General features: G+C 34.0%; 1 protein-coding gene across 1 annotated transcript in view; it reads right to left on the reverse strand.

Moving 5' to 3' along the window:
* Positions 1 to 802: 802 nt before the first annotated feature.
* LOC128077060 (sodium channel protein type 2 subunit alpha-like) overlaps positions 803 to 19,326 on the reverse strand; it is a 73,915-nt gene continuing 55,391 nt past the window's right edge. The window contains exons 22-28 of the mRNA XM_052675704.1: positions 14,521 to 14,643; positions 12,348 to 12,629; positions 8,976 to 9,029; positions 7,805 to 7,942; positions 6,009 to 6,113; positions 4,661 to 4,931; positions 803 to 4,054 (exon numbers count right to left, since the gene is read on the reverse strand). Of these exons, the coding sequence (XP_052531664.1) occupies positions 2,862 to 4,054; positions 4,661 to 4,931; positions 6,009 to 6,113; positions 7,805 to 7,942; positions 8,976 to 9,029; positions 12,348 to 12,629; positions 14,521 to 14,643 (2,166 nt within the window). The 3' untranslated portion in view covers positions 803 to 2,861. The remainder of the gene's footprint in view (positions 4,055 to 4,660; positions 4,932 to 6,008; positions 6,114 to 7,804; positions 7,943 to 8,975; positions 9,030 to 12,347; positions 12,630 to 14,520; positions 14,644 to 19,326) is intronic.

Raw genomic sequence — 19,326 nt, forward strand, 5'->3', positions numbered from 1 at the left:
AGTGGTCTCCTGCATTAATTGTGTACTAACGAAGCAGAGCAAGCAGTCTTGCAGAGTTCTGTAAGAGATTCCAAGTTTATGAATGTTCTTACTGTTAATTTTTAATTTCAAATTTGTAATATTGTTTCTCATGTACTATATTGTTTTGCCCTTGAAAAACATCAAAGCATCCATTTCATTCATTTCATTCCAATGTTACTGTTTAAGATCCTACATAATTGCTATTAACATTTTTTTTATGTGATCTTTTTACGCTGTCTCCTTGTGTGACCATGTATTATGGTGTTTATAGCTTTCTAGTATTACTGGAATAAAAGGAATCACTGCACAATTAAAACAACTTTTACCTGTTTCAGTTATGCTCTTTGGCTAAATGTTAGGCAAGACTCACAAAAGAGCTTTGGTGGAAAGCAATATGTACATATCCGTACCTCAAAAATAGCAGGCAACTTTGGTAACTGCAGTATGGCTTATTGAAACAATATCTCAGATACTGAGGTATGCCTTCATTGTTGGGAAGAATTCTTGAGGCTTTACTGAAAGGCTCTTGGCAGGATGTGTAGATGTCCTGTGTTATCCTCAAGCAATGTCAGTGGCAAAGAAGTAGACATAATGGAGTGTAGTTAAATTTGTTTAGTTTTTTTTTCCCTAAATTGCTTTATGTGAAAAAAGTTAGTATTTGAAAAATAAGGTATTTAGATCTAGTGATAAGGAATATATTATTATTAGTTATATAGCCAGCTTTTATCTTTTGTTACTCAACAAAAGAACAGAGACAAATACAATAAAAAATGAAATCTTTATTTTTTGGCTCATTTGTTATATTTTTATGTTGTTTATGATGATAACAGATTCCTGCATGCATTTCACCAACACATTACAAGTCAGAAGCATTAGTAAAAGAAATATCATACATTTAATGTTAGCTTGTGTATGAAATGCAAAGTGTCCTGCTGTCCTTGATTATACAAATGTGCCATTTTATTCTTGAGAAATATTGTGGGTCCTATTTGTAGAGGTCTAGTGCAGTGTGATTCAAAAAGAATAAGAATAGTCTATGTAAACAGATACTGCAAAATAGCAAGGATTTCATGAACAATGAGACTATCTTGGAACTTCTGATGTGATCAGCACTGGTAATTCACACATTTCCCTAGTACTTTCCTTGCTATGTCCAGTTACCAGATAAACTATTTGGAAACAATAAGCTGGGTTCCAGATTTACACAATTTACTTCACATTGAAATATATGCAAATATAATATTAAAACATGATAGTCTACAAATGCATCTTATGGTATGATTTCAGTTTGAAATTACTGTGGCTAGAAAGTAAACTGAGTGAATGAGGAAAGAAATATAAGAAACAGTGATCTAAACTTGAAGACACTCTTCTTATATACAAAACTGTTGCCAAATGGTATTTCTTTACAATATTTATATATGCTAACCACATTTTCAACAGGTTAAACAGTTTGAAATATGACCTGTACAGTCTGATTCTACACAGCATAGTAGCGAGTTCAAATTTAGAATGCAAAACTAAAAAAGCTCATCAATAGCTGCAAACTATTGCTTAATGATTTGAAAGAACGAGGTCTGGTTGGACAACTTTATTCAACTCACCACTGACATATGGCTTCCTACATTGGAGGCAGTGGAAGGAGCAAGATACAGCAGCAAAAGCATTGACATGCATCAGTGATGCTCTCCAAGCTATCTATAATGACACAGAATACAAAATGTTCTGTTGAGCTTTTGCAAATTACCCACACTGTGGTACATATCTGATGCAATTCAGTGTGGCAAAGCCATTTAGTTCTGTGCTCAAATGTGCATGGCAATATGCCGTTAGTATTTACATAGCAAAAGATATTTATTGGATGTTGGCCTTAATGAGAGAACAGAGTAACTAAATAATAATCCAGGAAAAAAGCTTAAAAACTGCTTAAAAAAAAAAAGAAAAAAGACTCCCAAGTATATTTTGGTGAAGCTATTTTTTCTAGTGTAGAAACCGTACAATATTTTTTTTAGCTGTGAATATTTTCACACAGTAACTTTTTCGTGCTTAATGATTCGCATAAAAATAAGTCATTGCAAATTCCTCTAAATTAGAGGAGACTTTCTAGGCACATTAATCTGGATGTACATAGTCTAGATGCATCCATACACATAGTCAGGATGCCTCAAATTAAAAAGCAAGCCTAAAACATGGAAGTTCTTAAAACCTTTAGCTTTGTGCAATGTCATATTTTTATTTGGGCATGACTGGTAATCGTAACATGCCTATGCAAATCACTTGCATCTATATGTTATAGAGAATCTGAGAGTAGAACACTTGGTCCTCATACCTCTTTCCCCAACATAAAACCCTTTTACAAAAATAGTCACATATAATAGTAAACAACCTGTGAATTAAAAAATGATACACTAATACCATTTTTGTAAAAATATGACAGATGTAGCCATTGAATTACAAACAGTGAATAGAAGTACTGTTCTACATGTTCTGCAATATGTGAAACACAAAAAACTATAGCTTTGCACGTATTTCAAGCTCCCTGTTCTCTGTGGAGCCACTTTATCCCTCATTCTTAGCAGTGTCAGCTGTAGTGAAAACAGTAACCTCTTGTCAGGTTTGTTACTCTGGTTCACAGAGTCACAGTTTGATGATGAAGGTTTACTGTTTTGTTATAGGCACTGACCTTATATATATAATGTATATATATGCACACACACACGCGCACACACACATATATGTAAAAACCGTCAGTTTGGCATAAACCTCCTGCAGGAGTCCAGTTGACGCTTCATTCTCAAAGACTGTAAACAAGCTGTCCCACAAGCAGAATTCTTACATTTTCACTTTTTATTTTCCCTGACATCTTTACCTTTGTAGTTCTTTTCTGCTTTGTCTTTCTCGTATTTTTCTTTATCTGGCTTTGTTACACTGTCATACGATGGTGGAGAAGTTGTAGAGGAACTCTCATCTGTTTTCTCTGGAGTGGAGTTCCCATTTAGTTTATCAATAATTGTCTCTTTTATAACAAGTCCATCTCCTTCTTTGTTTTTATTTTTGTTATATATACTGGATACTTTTTTAACCTTCAGCTTTAGAAGGTAACGCCTATAAGCACGCTGAATAATGAGAGCAGATACCTCCTCCTGTTTCCTTTTTAATGTAGTTGTGATTGGTTCATAGGAGACTTTGGAAGGATTGGCTGCCATAAATCGGTCTTCCATCTGTATTCTGAGGGCATCCATCTCCCCACTTTCCCCTAACACACGCTTTGTGAAAGCAAACAAGATGTCGAGGCAGTGAATTCTGTCACCGCTTACCATGGGCAGATCCATTGCAATCAGCTGGACCTTGTTTGGTTTTGCTATGAGAAGAGGAGGATCTAACGAAGCTGCAAAATCTGATAGTTTACTGTATTCTATGAATTGTGTTGCATCTGGATCAAACTTCTCCCAGACTTCATAGAACATCTCAAAGTCATCCTCGCTCAAGGGCTCAGCACTTTCTTCAGTTGCAACACTGAAGTTCTCCAGAATGACAGCAATGTACATGTTCACCACCACCAGAAAGGATATGATGATGTAGCTGACAAAGAAGAAAATCCCAACCGAAGGGTTGCCACAGTCGCCTTTAACAGAGCTCCCTGGGTGATCTTTATGAGGGTCACAGTCCGGCTCCCCGCTGTTAAGAATTGGGGCTAACAAGCCATCCCAGCCAGCAGATGTGGTAATTTGAAATAGGCAGATCATGCTGTTGCCAAATGTTTCAAAGTTGAACATGTCATCAATTCCAACTTCCCTCTTAACGTAGGCAAAGTTGGACATGCCAAATATGGCATAGATAAACATGACCAAGAAGAGCAGCAGGCCAATGTTGAACAAAGCAGGAAGAGACATCATCAGAGCAAAAAGCAGAGTGCGGATTCCCTTTGCGCCTTTAATGAGACGCAGGATGCGACCTATTCTGGCAAGTCGGATGACTCGGAACAAAGTAGGGGACACAAAATACTTTTCAATCATCTCAGCTAAGAACATACCTAGAGAAGAAAAAAAAGAATGCATAAAATAACAATTTATTCATTCATTAATTAAGGAAACATTTGTTTCTTGCTGTCTTGAAAACAATCAGTATAGGAAGTCTCTGCATTCTTATTTTTAGAAATGTAAGGTGATGTCAGAATTCCTAGAAAAGTTAATTATTGCAGAATATCATACAAGTTTTTTACTTTTTATTTAAAAGAATTATAATAGTACTGTGTTCTCCTTATATTGATATGATATCTAAGAAGGGAAATAAGCAAAAGTTATTTTATAACTTTTATAAGCAGAAGTTATTTTATGACAAGGCAGTTTAGTGTCTGAGTTCCACTTTGTTCTAAAAAGGCCAGAAAGAGAAGTTTTTCTTAGATACGATTAGTTCTTGATGATGAGCCTAGTGCTTTCTTTTATTAAAGAATATATTGGCTTAACTTATGCAACTGAGGATCTGCACTGTATGCAGGAAATTTCAACATTTAACATATTTTATGCTATAAAGTATAGAGATCAATCAAATTGTATAGAAAACAGAAAAATTCATATTCTTGAAACAGCTGCTCTCTTTTCTGTCCACTAGTTCTTTATTGAAAGGGAATTGCTCTTACCTACTATGGAGAGAATCACAACCACGAAATCAAAAATATTCCAGCCTATAGTGAAATAGTAATGGCGAAGTGAAATCAATTTGAGGACAAATTCTCCAGTGAAAAGGATAATGAACACAAGGTTAATCCGGGACAAAATTGTTTCCATTTCCTTACTCTGGTCATCTGTTTCTACCATCATCGTGACCATATTAAGGCAGATAAGTATCATGATGCTGATGTCAAATACTTGTTTGGTGACAAAATCAAAGACCATGCCTTGGAATTTGTTCTGCAAAAACAAAGACAGAATACTCCTTATACTCTGAAAATATTTGCTTTCAGAAATGTCAAATGGGAAACGAGTTCCTGCAAGATCTTGGGAGCGCAAGACCCATTCATAATATATCTGTTAAATTTACACCTAGTCCTTGTTGGATTTTGTCTAGGCCTTATATAGTGGATGAAGAAATGTACCACTGTTGACTGCTGGAATAGAAAGAGAAGCATTGAAATGATAATAACAATTTGTGATTGGTTTTAATTGTGAAATGATAATACCGAAATTGATAATATTAGTATAAAAAAGGTGGCATGACTTGATACCGGATAAGCACCCACCAAATAGAAACTCATTTTCTGATTCTTATCCATAGCTGGCTTTAGAATACCAAACTCTGGAGATCTATGTTAGATTAGCTGTGCTTGGTGAGGTTGCTGGACAGATGAAGTTGCATGTCTCAAACACTCCATGACTGCAATATCCTCATTTTCCTTTATTACTTAGCTAATTATTTATGGCTATATGCTTCTCCTTAGAGAGTTCACCACCCAGTGAACAAAGTGCAACAAGTGTTTTCCTTTCCAAATTCAGTAGAATTTCAGGAAATAGCAGAGTGCTTTCTTAACTTAGAGGTGAACATATTCCAGTTCATCCTGTACTCTCCAGGGCATTCTTTTATTCCATGGGATTACACTTCTCTTGCCCAGTGCCCCCTTCTGTCTAAAACAACAATAGGCAGTACATCCCCTCTTCCTACAAATTTTCTAAGACACTAAGACACTAAGTTTATCCAATGTGAACAAGGACCAGTAAATGAGCCAATTAACCCTATTTTTCTCCGGCTCAGTCAGGGAATTATGAAACTTATCACATTAACTTTATTAAATCCAACTTCATATATCAGAGTCTGTGTTTTTAAAATAAATACAAAAGATCTATTCACTCAGTGAAAAAAAGAGAAATTATACCTTACAAGAAAAAAAAAATATTTTTTCCTTCCAGACATATAACTTTTTCTTGTTGGGTAAAATCATATTCCCAAATGTATATTTAATATTAGTGCTGTTAAAGTCAAATTGTTCTTACCACTGGCCTTGGTATAGGTTTCTGTGGTTTTTTGGATCCCAGTTTTTTCATTGCATTGTAATATTTTTTCTGTTCTTCTGTCATAAATATATCCTGACCTCCAAAGTAAAGAAATAATACCAAAACTAATTACTAATGTGTTCAGCATTTAACTACAATATTCCTGTGTGCCATTTTATATTACATTTATATTTGTTTTATCCAACAAAAGTGATCTTTTTTTTGTATTTATTTTTCACATAGGGAGTAAGCACATGCACACGCCAAAACCCTTCCTAGTGCCTTCTGAGGCTGACAGTTGACTTTTTCCAATGCCCTTTTGTTCACTTTTGCTGACATGGCTAAAATGGTTCTTATTATAACAATGCTGTTAAAGAACTTGCTAATTAGGATTTTAGTGCATAGAAGCCTCTCTGATGCCTGAGATGTCCTAAATTCTAGATTGACAGTTAGGCTAGACAGGTCTAAAAGTGGGGAAAGTTTGGGGTTTAATGTGTGAAGGAAAAGACTGTTTGAGTCTAAACTGAGGGCAAAAGCTCTGTTGATGGGAACTTCAGAAAAGTAACCCAAGTCATGACATAGCGAATTAACAATTTTAAAATTGCTGGAAATTGTCAAGTTCAAATTAGACTGTGTTTGGAAATGCTAATGCTGCCAGATGTGCAACTGACTGAATTTTAGTGTAAAGTAATTTGTACTTATTAATGAATCTGAACTAAGTCAGATGGAAACAGCGTGAAAGTCACTGTTGACTCAAGTTGATATTGAAGCCAAAAGCCCATTCTTATTGGTAAATGTAGCCCCAGATGCCCTTGTGGCTCTTTTAGAATAATAGAATATGCTGAGTTGGAAGGCACACATACGGATCATTAAATCCAGTTCCTAGGAAATTGAAAAATATTTTCACACAAAAAAATTTCTATCATTCACAACTGAGTTTTACCATAGATTCTATTTTGTACTGCTGCTTTTTATTTAGTAATCAAATAAAACCAAATCAGATGAAGTTGCTTTTAAACATCACGCAAAGGTTTACACTTATTCTCATGTGATAGTTCTGTTCAGAAATTGAAGACCAGAAATAATGAGACTTTAAAATATTTTAAATGCAATTGTAATTTTATATTTTAAAGATTACCATAAATAAAATTATATACATAATAAATATTTTAAATATTTTAAATATTCTTGAATGTCAAAGGTATGTGGAAAAATATCCTTCCTTCTATACTTATACTTCATTATTTCTAGTATTATAAATTAATTTCTTTATGTCTAAGAAGCCCATCTCATTTTTCAGAGCTCAGGTGTTAGAATAACAGAATTCTTTCATACAAATTTTTTACTTGTATCTTTAAGCCTATTTATGAGATCTATTGGATTTTTAAGCCACTGTTTAATCAGTTTGCAGAACTAGTATCTATTATATCAACACATTGTCATATTGTAGCTTTAGTAGGTGTCAACAGTTTATAAGAGTTTATAAAACTAATTTCTTAATTAGAAAGGAAATTCTTCTATGGCAAATAGTGCTAATCTAATCAAGAGAATAACACAAATTCCCTTCTTAAATCTTCACTTTAGCTCTTGCACAATTTCTAAATTACCATCAACAGACTAATGATTTGTGTTTCAAAATGCTGAAATACAAATGTCATAATCACATCACAGAGATTGTGTTAAAAAAGAATTTTTTATCCAAAGAAGCAAAATAACTTTTTTTTCTTATAAAAATAAATTGTTAATTCTTTGTAATTAATGATTTATAGCAATATAGAAACATTTTCAATACTTATCTTCTTTTTTTGTTGGTTGAAGTTGTCTATAATGACACCAATGAAAAGGTTCAATGTAAAGAATGATCCAAATATGATAAAGATGACAAAATAAAGATACATGTACAGATTGTCCTCATACTTAGGTTGATCTTCTACCTACAAAATATTATAAATTTTATTAATCAAAAGAATAGTAACTGTAAAAAGAAAGTGTATACAGATTATAAATAGGTATATGTTATTTCAGCATTCAATTATTAAAAAGACTCTATGTATCCTTTCCCATCAGTATTTGGAGAATTGGAAGCTGACAGAATGATTATTTCTATGGAACTTTAATGTAAATGCACATAGATATGTGTTTATGTATGTACATACAAAGCTCCCAGCATAGGACATGCTTTCTATAAACTTCCAGTGAGTGTCTTTTCTGTGAATTTTATTAAATTGTGCCAAATTTCTAAGGAGGATTTTGCTGTGGTCTCAGTTCTTCCAGGTTTCACATCTCTGACAATGTCCGCATTTCAGCTGCACAGCTGAAGTTGAAGTTGAAGTTAATTAAATAGGATATATATTCTGACAGATGAATATCACTGTTTGATGACTGATTATCACTAGTGTGACTATAAGCTAAGCTGTGTAGAACTAGTTCAGGTATCTGTGTTGCACTTTCTTGTACTAGGCAAAGACAGTTGAAGTTTTCTAGCCAAAAATAAAATTTTAATTCCTATCATCTTCAACCTTAAAACCTAATCGCACTTAATAGCTGGATAACAAAAGTGGTCAGCCTAAATAAACAATGAAATGCATGGCTTTAAATTTTAATGAAAGACACATAAATTTAATCTATAAGAATTATGTTATATAGTGTTACGTTATATAATCATGGTAGTTGAAGGAAGTTATTAAAATGTCATCTTGCTTGTTTCTTTTCATTTATGTTACATTTTCCAAAAAAGATCAAGTTAAATGAATTTAATTCATAATGTTTGACTAGGAAGAAGTGGAATTAATTTTTTCAACTACCATTTCTAAGATTCCTGAAGGTATACGAAAGTTTCTTTCAAGCCTTAAGATACTTGGAAAAAAATGTTAATTCTTCATGTTACTGTATGTGTAATTTTTAACTCTGTACTAAATTAAATACATCAGAATATAATCAGTAGATGATTGAAAGTCTTACACTTACATCTCTTGAATCAACTGCAGCATACATAATGTCCATCCATCCCTTGAAAGTAGCCTAGAAGTAAAATTCAGTGTAAAAAATAACTAGGTTTCAGAATTTGAAGGTTTACTTTTAATTAAATCACACAAAAATTATAAACCATATTGAACAAACAGGAATATTAAAAGATTTTTCAGAGTATTACTGATACTTTGATAAATTATTTTTAGGTATTTCAAAAATATTAACTCTGGGCTATGAACATCTTAGCATGGACACAGAGTGTGTGCAGATGCAGGTTTCTACCTTGCAGATGACCAGTGATAGACTTAAACATCAATACTGTAGATATTTAGGCACGCTCTACAATCATTTCTGCTGACAGCCATTTTAACAGGCTTACAACATGAACTGATGGAGTCTGCAACATAGCTTCTGGGCAGATATTAACATGCATCTGAATGTTTTGCCCATGTTCACCATTCCATGGTATTTTTAGAAATGTTTTAATCTCATATAAGTAAAAGGAATAGACTCTATAATTAAAATATGTGTTGGTTCTTGAGATGTATGATTTACAGGAGACCCGAGGAGCTGTGAAAGAGCTGTGCTTAAATTTATAAAAACTGATTTCAAGTAGAAACTTTATCTAGGTAGTAAAAAACATTTGTCCTAATTGCTTTAAGGAGCAATTTTCATGGAGATTGAATGTCTGCTTGCTGAAGAACATCAGAGAGATGGTAGCTGAAAGTGTAAGTGCCTGCCTGTCAGGCATGGCTTCCACGAGTATTCATAATAAAGGAAAAAAAGTCTGAAATGAGCCGGTAAAGAGCATATCTTCTGAGGAACCATTCCAAGGAGTGCATTTGCATCTGTGTCTGCTAAAACTGAGCTCTCATACTTCGGTACAACTGCCAGCTTCCACAGCAGAAGATTTCCACTCTGGGAGCGTTCAGATGCAATGAACTACAATTGCAACATTCCACAACTTGCAATGTACTACATATTTACTAGGAAGGTGTATGGGAACTACTGAGTCACGGCCTGAACCTCTGATTGATCACCTGAGGTGAGCCATGAGTCAGCCAGAGGAGCACAGGTGAAGGCAATCCTAGACCTATTTAAGAGCTGGCTACCAGTGGGGAAGGATCTCTTCTGGAGATCCCTCCTTCTGGTGTTTTGTGGTGAGCCCAACATAAGGGTAAGCCTTCCACTTATTCTCTTTTGTTTTCATAGTCCAATTTGCCTAACTCTCTTGTTTATATTGTGATTGTAACATCTTGAGATCCATTGATTATACAGAAGGTATGCTTGGAGTCAAGCATCATAGATCGTTCTGCCTCAGTTGACAACTAACACCTTTTGGTGTACTTTGCATATTGTTAGAAAAGTATCAGAGTTTGATAACAGCTATAACTACAGGAGAGGGGCAGGGAGAATGCTAAGTGGAGATGTTCAGCTGAAGAAGTGACATGATACATGATACATGCCCAAAGATCTCTTAATCTCAGTAGAAAAGAAAAAGAAGAGAATATTTAAAAAGGAAAATAATGAAAAATCTGAACAAAAAGAAGTAAAGAAGAATGAAAGCTTCACAGTAGTAATATAGTAATTAAAGACTAATGCTGACTGGATGGGTGATACAGATAACGTTCAGATGCCGCTTCAAGAGACTTAGAAGTATATCTTACACTTTTTCAGAGGTTAGTATTGGTGATAATTGTTCACTTCAATTCCTAGTACAAGAGTGGCAGTGACATCTGAAGTTATAGATTTTGTGTTATCATTCAGTACTACACCTCATAACTTAAGAGTTGCATTGTCTTCAGAAACAAAATTCTTCAAGCAAGGTAGTTAAACTGGGAATCAAGGTCATCTAGGGATACTGACCGACTCTGAATAGAAGAGGCAAGCACATACATCTTCCTCAGAAAACTTGGGAGTAGTAAAAATCCCGTGATATTTCTGACATCTCTTCATACACTAAAGCTGTATGTCAAATTGCAGACAAGTGATTCAACACAGCTCAATCATTTAAGCATAATTGCTTGCTTGCTTGCTTGTGTTTGGGGTCAGATATCAGCTATCAGAATTAGGAGCCTCTGGCATAAATAATAGGAACACTCAGTACTTAGTTCAAAAACAGCTCTGTACCAGAGAGTATAAGAAAAGGACTCGAAGGGGAAATATAATTTGCAGACTTTGTGTTAGTTATGATAATTTTTAGAATAAATATGCCATAGTATACAAAAACATCTACTAGTACGCTATATGTAGCATAATATATATTTAGTTTATTACAATGTCTTCATAAAAAGACATTCATTAACAGAATAAGAAGTTTATGAATCATGAATATAATTTTTGTAATGAAAGTATTTTACGTTTTCCCATTTAACCACACTTTAATGTCTTCATAGTTTCATGTACTTTTTAATGAATGTATAATAATGTAATAATGCATGTATTTCAGGAGCAAATGCTGTTTGTCCATGAGTACCAGGAAAAAGTGTTATGAAATGATCTTAATAGTCAGGATCTGTTTGTCAGTAACTATCCAAACTCAGACCCTTGTACAAGCATTGTACTACAGGAAGAATTGTCTCCATGCTACACGAAATGCTGGGTACCCCAATCTCAGATATTGTATTACTTATGATTCCTTTCCCTAACCCACTTCAAGGTTCTGAAAAATCAATCCCCTCTTAAACCTGCACTGGAGATCCTCTGGGTTATTATGTTCTTACCTAATGATAAACTGGTTCCTTAGATGAGCACAGACATAAAGAAAAATGCACTCTATCTTGACCTGGCTGTTGACAGGAAAAATAATTTCCTAGTGCCTAAATGTGCTGAGATTAATGGATTTTAAATGTCGAAGATGTTGCTGTGGATTTGTAATGATATCCAGGAACAGATTATATGGGAGGCCTTGGCAGTAGTTGTTCACATCAGATCAGACGCTCAGCTAGGATGTCTGCCTTTTAAACTGCTCTTTGCCTTCCTGTCTTAGAAGATAACTAAGTTTGTAAAGGAGAAGAGAGACCTTTTTAATAATTAGAGGGACCTCTGAAACTTTTTTACTGGAACAAGAAATTAAATCCATTTCTGAAGTTTATATTGTACAGCACTGGTACAGATTCTTGTACATCATTCCACTTAAAAAGACATTTTTATCATGATGATGAGGCTGTATTGTCTAGTCTGAAAAGTTACTCTACTACTATTCATTCAAAAATTACAAGTGCAATAGAGGCTTTTTCAAGTTTCTGTTGTGTAAGCCATACATCATTGCTATAAAGAAATTATTTCACTGCTTAGCAGACTTATGTTGCCCATTTACCTGGGACTTCTTTAAAGAGAGCAAAAAGAAAAAAATATGAATTTACTTACTACTTGAAGCAGAGCAAGATACCCAGCTCCTACATTATCAAAGTTTACTTTCACATTTTTCCAGCGGGCACTTTGATTGTTTTTTATGAGTTCTTCACACTGAGTATAATTGTTGACATCACTGACATCAAACATCTCGCCTGTTGTGGTGTTGACACAGTGATAGAATTTTCCAGCAAACAGATTTACTCCCATGATGCTGAAGATGAGCCAGAATATCAGACAAACCAGCAATACATTCATGATAGATGGAATTGCTCCTACAAGGGCATTTACAACCACCTATTAGAGAAATTAGACAACACAGTCAATTTATGAACAGAAAAATTAAAATACTTTTAAAATGATGGAGCTGCTTTAATATGGAACGGATAGTGAATGTAAAAGTAAAGGGAGAAGCATTATTTGAGGTTCAATAAAAATCACCACTGAGATTACCAAAAGCAATAAAAAAAAAAAAAAGATATGAAAACATAGACGATGAAAAAAAGGGGAAACAAAAGAAAACCTGTTAGTAGCAAGATGGATTCTTAGAATTTGTGTGCTCTAGAGAAAAAGAAAGAAATGTTAAATTCCAGCAATACAAATCAAAATGTATAAATAAGAAATAAAAAAGAATAAGATAAAGAATGATGATGTGAAAGACTGAATAAAAATGTCTGCATTTGAAACCATTACAAATTATTTTATTCGCAGAACATACATATAAATTGGAACCAATGTATTTTATTTATATAAATTGGAACAATGTAACATAATTAAGTACCTTTAATTTAATAACAGCATCTGTTATAAATCTTAGTTTTAAATTGCCTATCTCACTGTAGTTGCTCTTCCACATATGCACATTTTTTTCAATTGGAGCACTTAATACAATTGTGCTAATAGATGTGAATAAGCGACAGAAAAAATCAGATTAAATCCCTTGACAAAAATGTAATTTAATTACTTATTGTGATTGAACAAAAATGATATACAAGTAATTTCTTTTTACTAGACCATGTTTACATATAAGACTGCAGTAGCTTTATGTATAGTGAATAACTATGTACGGTTTTCAAAATAATAGTATTTTTCAAATCTATAACGACTGAAAATGTCTAAGATCCCATTTATTAGATAGGAGTTTACATACTGTCTGTAATGCAAATTGTACAAAACATAACGGTGATGTGTCACAAGACACAGTCCACTATTCTGGCTGGTGAGGCCAGCTAGGGTATCATCAGCCTCTATCCAGACAGAAACTACGCTATTTTGAGTCTTAAGACTTGTGAATAAACTAAAACCATATCACAGCATTCAGTATTTTTAGGTGAAGACTAAGGAGAGATTTCTTAATAACATTGCATTGTAAATTTTTTACGTATCGATTTCGCCAGGAAATAGCATAGTCTGTGTTTACAGCAGACAGATGGCAACAATCTTTTTTGTCAGATTGACAGAATTTGAAAATAATTATTTCCTCAACAGGAAGGATTTAGCTGTGGAGGAAGAGGGGTCAGATGGCAGCAGATGTATTTATATGAAGTAAAGGACACTTGAGGAAATGGTTTTTCAACTCCCCTCTTCTCTATTTCTCTATTTCCAGCCCTATCTGTATTTCAGGTGTTTGTTCAGAGAACCTTCGCTTAATAATATAGCATGTGTTGTGGGATCTTTTTCCCAGACAGCTAGATGGAGAGCCACAGGGAGGTTTCAGCTGCCTTTTTCTCACTTTTGTCAGTTTCTTCACCTTTTTCTTTCTTTCTTTCTTTCTTTTTTTTTTTTTTCCCCTGGCTAATCCTGTTTCATCTGACAAACTGAAAGAGAACAGAAATTAACTTCAGAAACTCTTGAGAAAAGTCCCTTACTAAACTGAAGAAAAAAAAAAACCATCTCTGTTCTTTTCCTCTTCCGTGGAGATCTACAAATAAATGGAAATTTTAACAGCCATGGGGCTGAGATAACACAACTCTGCAGCAGTGAGGCAGGCAAATTTGAAGAGATTAAGATCCAATATCGAAAAGTTAACTGCATGCATATCTTGCACTTAAGGACACACTGAAATCTATTTTCCTACACTTTTCCATGAATTCTCCCTCTGGTGTTCTTAGTAGGAGGCATGAGTCTCATAATTCTACATTAGCTTTTGTATTCACAGTTTAACGTGGGCTCATTCATTTTTTCTCACCCTCATTCCTTCAAACCGTGACAAGGCTCTTAAAGGTCTTAAAGCTCTTAATGTCCGAAGCGATTTAATGGCACCAAGTTCAGAATAGCCCAAAGCATTGGCTATTAAACTAACCAATGAGACCTATAAAAAAAAAATAAATAAATTAAAAGTCATTCTACAGTTTATTTAAAAAGAATACAAATTGAATATACAGAAAGATCAATGGAAGAAAGCTCTAGATTAGTAACATTTGAGGATGAATCCTATGATTTTCATACTCCTGGTATGTTATACGGAGTCGTGTTTGGAAAAAGAATATGTGCTATGACATATCTGTTATAGTTGAACAGTGAGATGAAAGCACAGTCCTGGTGAAAGATAAAGTCCTCAGAAGTACATGAAGATAAAAGGGCAATACTTTCATTAAATTTCATTAAGAATTAACCTTCCTAGAACTTTAAATTTCTGCATATATCAAGATACTTTATTAAATACTGACACTATTTGTTCTATAATTCACTAAGAATATCCTTAATAGTGAATTATTTGTAAATCAGAAGCATATAATAGAACCAACAGCCAGGATTTTTATGAAATATATACTGACTGAGGTATTACATTCTCCTTTGCTGGTCAATTCTCTCAAGAACTCTTCTAAGCATAGGAAACATGCAATCTGTCTGATAGATGCTAACAGATGCTAGCATTATAAAAGTAACTGTTTGATGATCTACAGCCATAGTGAGTTCCTGATTCATGTTTCAATGAATTTTCTATTACAAGTCAATTCATGCCAAGAAGGAGCAATTAATTTGTGCTTCTCAAATAGAACAGATTTTAAGCAGTATTAATATGAAAAAAAGTACATTCACTTACTTTTGGCAGTTTTAGAGACATGAGTGAGGAAATATTGTACTTTACACATGTTTTATTTCAGTTTAACCACCAAAAGCACACAAAACGTATAAATGAACATAGGCATATTTCAGTCCTTAAAAAAATACCCCAAACGCTCATTCCTGTACTTCAACCTCAAGTTCTTCAAATAAATGGCTGTACAGAAATAGGTGGTATGCCAATAAGATTTTGACCACTATATGGAAAGATGGTTTCCTGTGTTACTAAAAAAATTCTTTCAGTTGATTAGTTGATGATTTTTCTCATATAGGTATTACGTTAATAGTTTCCCAAGAAGGCATTTCTGACATTCTCTGAGGTAGGGCGTTGGACGAAATACAGCCTTTCTTATGCTTTTCTATTATGATCCTATACTAAGATAACTTTCTTAAAATGTACTTGGTTAAAAATTCTTAGTTTCTGATATTTTACATACAACTATGCAAAGTTTATTTTGTTTAGGTGCATAGAAGCAAGAAGATTCTGTTCCCTTACTTCCTGACTGGAAGGCTTTGGTTTCATGCATATATATCATATGGAATTCTCTTTGAACTGTAAAATTGGTAATTCCAGAAATTTATTAATTTCTGGATTATCCAATATTATCATATTGGGATATGCATAAGACATACTAGACTGTCAAGGAAGATGAACTGAAATCTCTCCTTGGATCTAGTATCCCAACATGGGTATGCGCACCTTTTTTTCTTCTTATGAGGCCTTCAGGGCAGCAGCTGTCTTTTACACTGTGCTTACAGTATTTAGTATATTAGTATAATGTGACCCCGATCATTTTCATAACGTTGCTGCTGAATTATTTATTTTCAAAAGCTAACCAAAAGATTGAGAGAGCACTTTAATTAAATTACTTCATCTGTTATAACAAATAAGCATGAACTATTTTCGGTCATATTTCCAAGCAGAAGTAATATATAAATCATCAATATTATCAACTTTTAATTATCTACTCCACAGCAATCCCAGTTGAGAGATTTTTTTTCTCCCTTAAATTATTCAAAAATTGTATTTTGAATTCTAGCACGCATGAGCAATTTCAGTGTTGAGATACATGAAGATTACAGATTTCATTCTAATTTCAGATAGATACATTACTGCCCTGCAGTAGTTGGCAAATACATGATTTATTTAAAATGTAACTTATTTTCATTTCTTATACTTACTTCCACATCAAATAAAATTTATGAACACAATAATTTAGAAATAAAATGTCTATAACAAATAGTAGGACTACCTTCTAAAGTACATATAGCATAAAATATCCACCTACAGTTACATATTTTAGCAGAAAATGACACAACTTTAATAACCAGCAAACACACTGGATATTCCCAAATGCCCCATCGTCTTCCCAGATATCCTATCTCCTAGCATTGTATTTGAAAAACAGAACTTGCAGTCCTTACAGGTGTGCTTTAAATCTTGGACATAATAATCTCATGAAAGATGGCTTCTGAACAAAGATGTGAGTAAAAGAATCAAGGTACATGGTGACAGATGCTCTAGAGCATTTGGTTGAACTGATTTAAGATATGACTGTTTGAAGCCTTAACTGTACACCTCTGCCAGTTAGAGTCCCTGGCCTAAGAGAATATGTCCCTGCTTCTCATTTAACTGCGTACAAAATTCAGTATCTCAGTTTAAATCACCAGTGAGTGAATTTAAACTAATTTAACAGGTTCTGATTTGGGGTCAGTAAGTCACAGGAATTTTCCCTTCTGCCCCTTGCTACAGATGTTGCATCCAGTAGAAGAGTTGGGTAGAGATATGGCATAACAAGGTCTTAAATGGAGGTAGCCAGATGTGCCCAGGGTCATCTGCCTTTGCTGTTAACTGACAGAGCTGAATCACACTTTCTTCATGTAATTTTTAAAATCCATTTGGTCACAATAACTGAAAGTAGCTGTGGCTATTTCTTGCACTGAGAGCTAGGTATGTAAGATATTAAATGTCGAAACCCTGAGGAACTATCAGTGTTTACCCTTGAATAATTTTAAAGGATGAAGTTAAACAATTCAATTATTTTTAGTCACGTATAATGAAGAAGGGCTCACTACTTCTCATTTGGAGAATGCTACTGAATCACTGTTAAATCTCTCCACTGAAGTATTGTAGATCCTCTTCTACAAGTAGGTAACATGAGTTCATATTTTTCTTTCAAATATTGTCCAGTCACGCTAAAATAATTGCTGAATTAGCCTTTGGCACAGTAAGACATTTTTTTGACACCTTCTGGAACACTGAATGTAGGTATTCAAAAGTAGAAGGTTCTGATGTCATTTATGTTTTTGGTTATAAAATTAAGAATTAATGGAAAAAGTTGGCAAAATAAGCTGCTTTACTTGTGAAGATGATGCTTATAACTGAGAGCCTGCTCAGATAACAGCATTTCTGAGGCTAAACTGTTATTAAGAAACCATGGAGTATGGCTTAGAATAATCAGTTCACGTTTATGTTACAAAGAATAATCAAAACATGAGTTCTAGTTTATCTAAAATAAATTCCATTCTTAAGGTAATCCTGGAAAGAAGTACCTGTCTACTTCTTTAAGATCTTCTTAGGAAAACTATTTACACTGCTCAATACTAGTGTCTGTATTCAGCAAAGAGCTCAACAATATAACAAAATTAATGTGGGCAGGTAAAAAAAAAACAAAAACAACACATCTGTTTTGAGTTACAGGCCAGTTTAGGTAGGGTTGGGTTGTTTTTTTTGTGTGTGTCTCTGGTTTTAAAAAGTCTGACATGTTTTCACTACATGTTCACAAGTAATAACTATTTATGGATCCAGATTTTATTCAAATTTCTCAAAAAATACGGTAGCTTGTGTAGAAACTACATTTGAGCATAAACTATATACACGTCCAGAAATGGATGTTTGCCCTAAGATGCCATCTCTGAGTTAAAACACTGAGGATATGTATAGCCAGTGAACTGGGTCAGATAATGTGTGAGGCAAGGGACCAAAATATACTGGGAGTAAAACCAGCTTTGATCCCTTCTGACAACATAAGCAAGGCCTTTGCACAGAAGGATATCAGAGCTGGGAAGTCAGCCAAGAAAGTCTGTATTCTCTTCTATCATAAACCGTGCCAAGACACAGTTGATTTAACTATTCCAGATTGTCAACCAATTAAAACTTTTTAAAATCTTTTATATATATATATGTATATATATATTTAATTTTTTTTTTATTTTACTAGAAGTGATAACAGGATAATTTTGGGGGATGAAGTTCTGAGAATTCAGGTGAAATCTAGACCAAATGTATCATTTCAGTTGGAAAACAGCAATACTTCTAGAAGAAATTGGCGCAAAGTGTCTTATTTGCTAAGTGTAAAGAAATGGCCATTAAAAATATAGCATGAAAGGTTCAAAATTAGTTTTTAGTTGTTTATTTTTTCATAAAATCTTAAATTTGATACATCCAATTAAGAATTAGCAAACTGATGACCAGTTTGTTTGATGACCAGTCTTCTAGGTATATAAACCTACTTTAAACATCACATCGGTATGGGAACTGTTGATCACGGCCTGAACTTCTGATTGACCACCTAAGGCAAGCAATGAGTCAGCTGTAGGAGCACAGGTGAAGGCAATTCAGCTGTGCTGCTGGAAGGGGTGGAGCCTGGCTGCACCTCTCCTAGATCCCGTTTAAGTGCTGACTGCCACGGAGGAAGGATGTCTTTTTGGAGATCGCTCCTTGTGGAGTTTATTGTGAGCCTACAACACCAGTGAGCATTTCCATTTATTATCTTTCCACCACAATAATCCTACTTAGCTTAACCTCTGTACGCTTTCTGGTTGCACAACATCAAAATACAATTGGAATTTTTTTTTTTTTTGCATGCTAGTAAAAGGAATACTTATTAGTAGCAAGCTTTACAACATAAAGAATACTACTGTGAGG

The sequence above is a fragment of the Tympanuchus pallidicinctus genome, unplaced genomic scaffold, assembly GCF_026119805.1.
Source record: "Tympanuchus pallidicinctus isolate F22 unplaced genomic scaffold, pur_lepc_1.0 scaffold15, whole genome shotgun sequence".
In the NCBI taxonomy this organism is placed as follows: domain Eukaryota; kingdom Metazoa; phylum Chordata; class Aves; order Galliformes; family Phasianidae; genus Tympanuchus; species Tympanuchus pallidicinctus.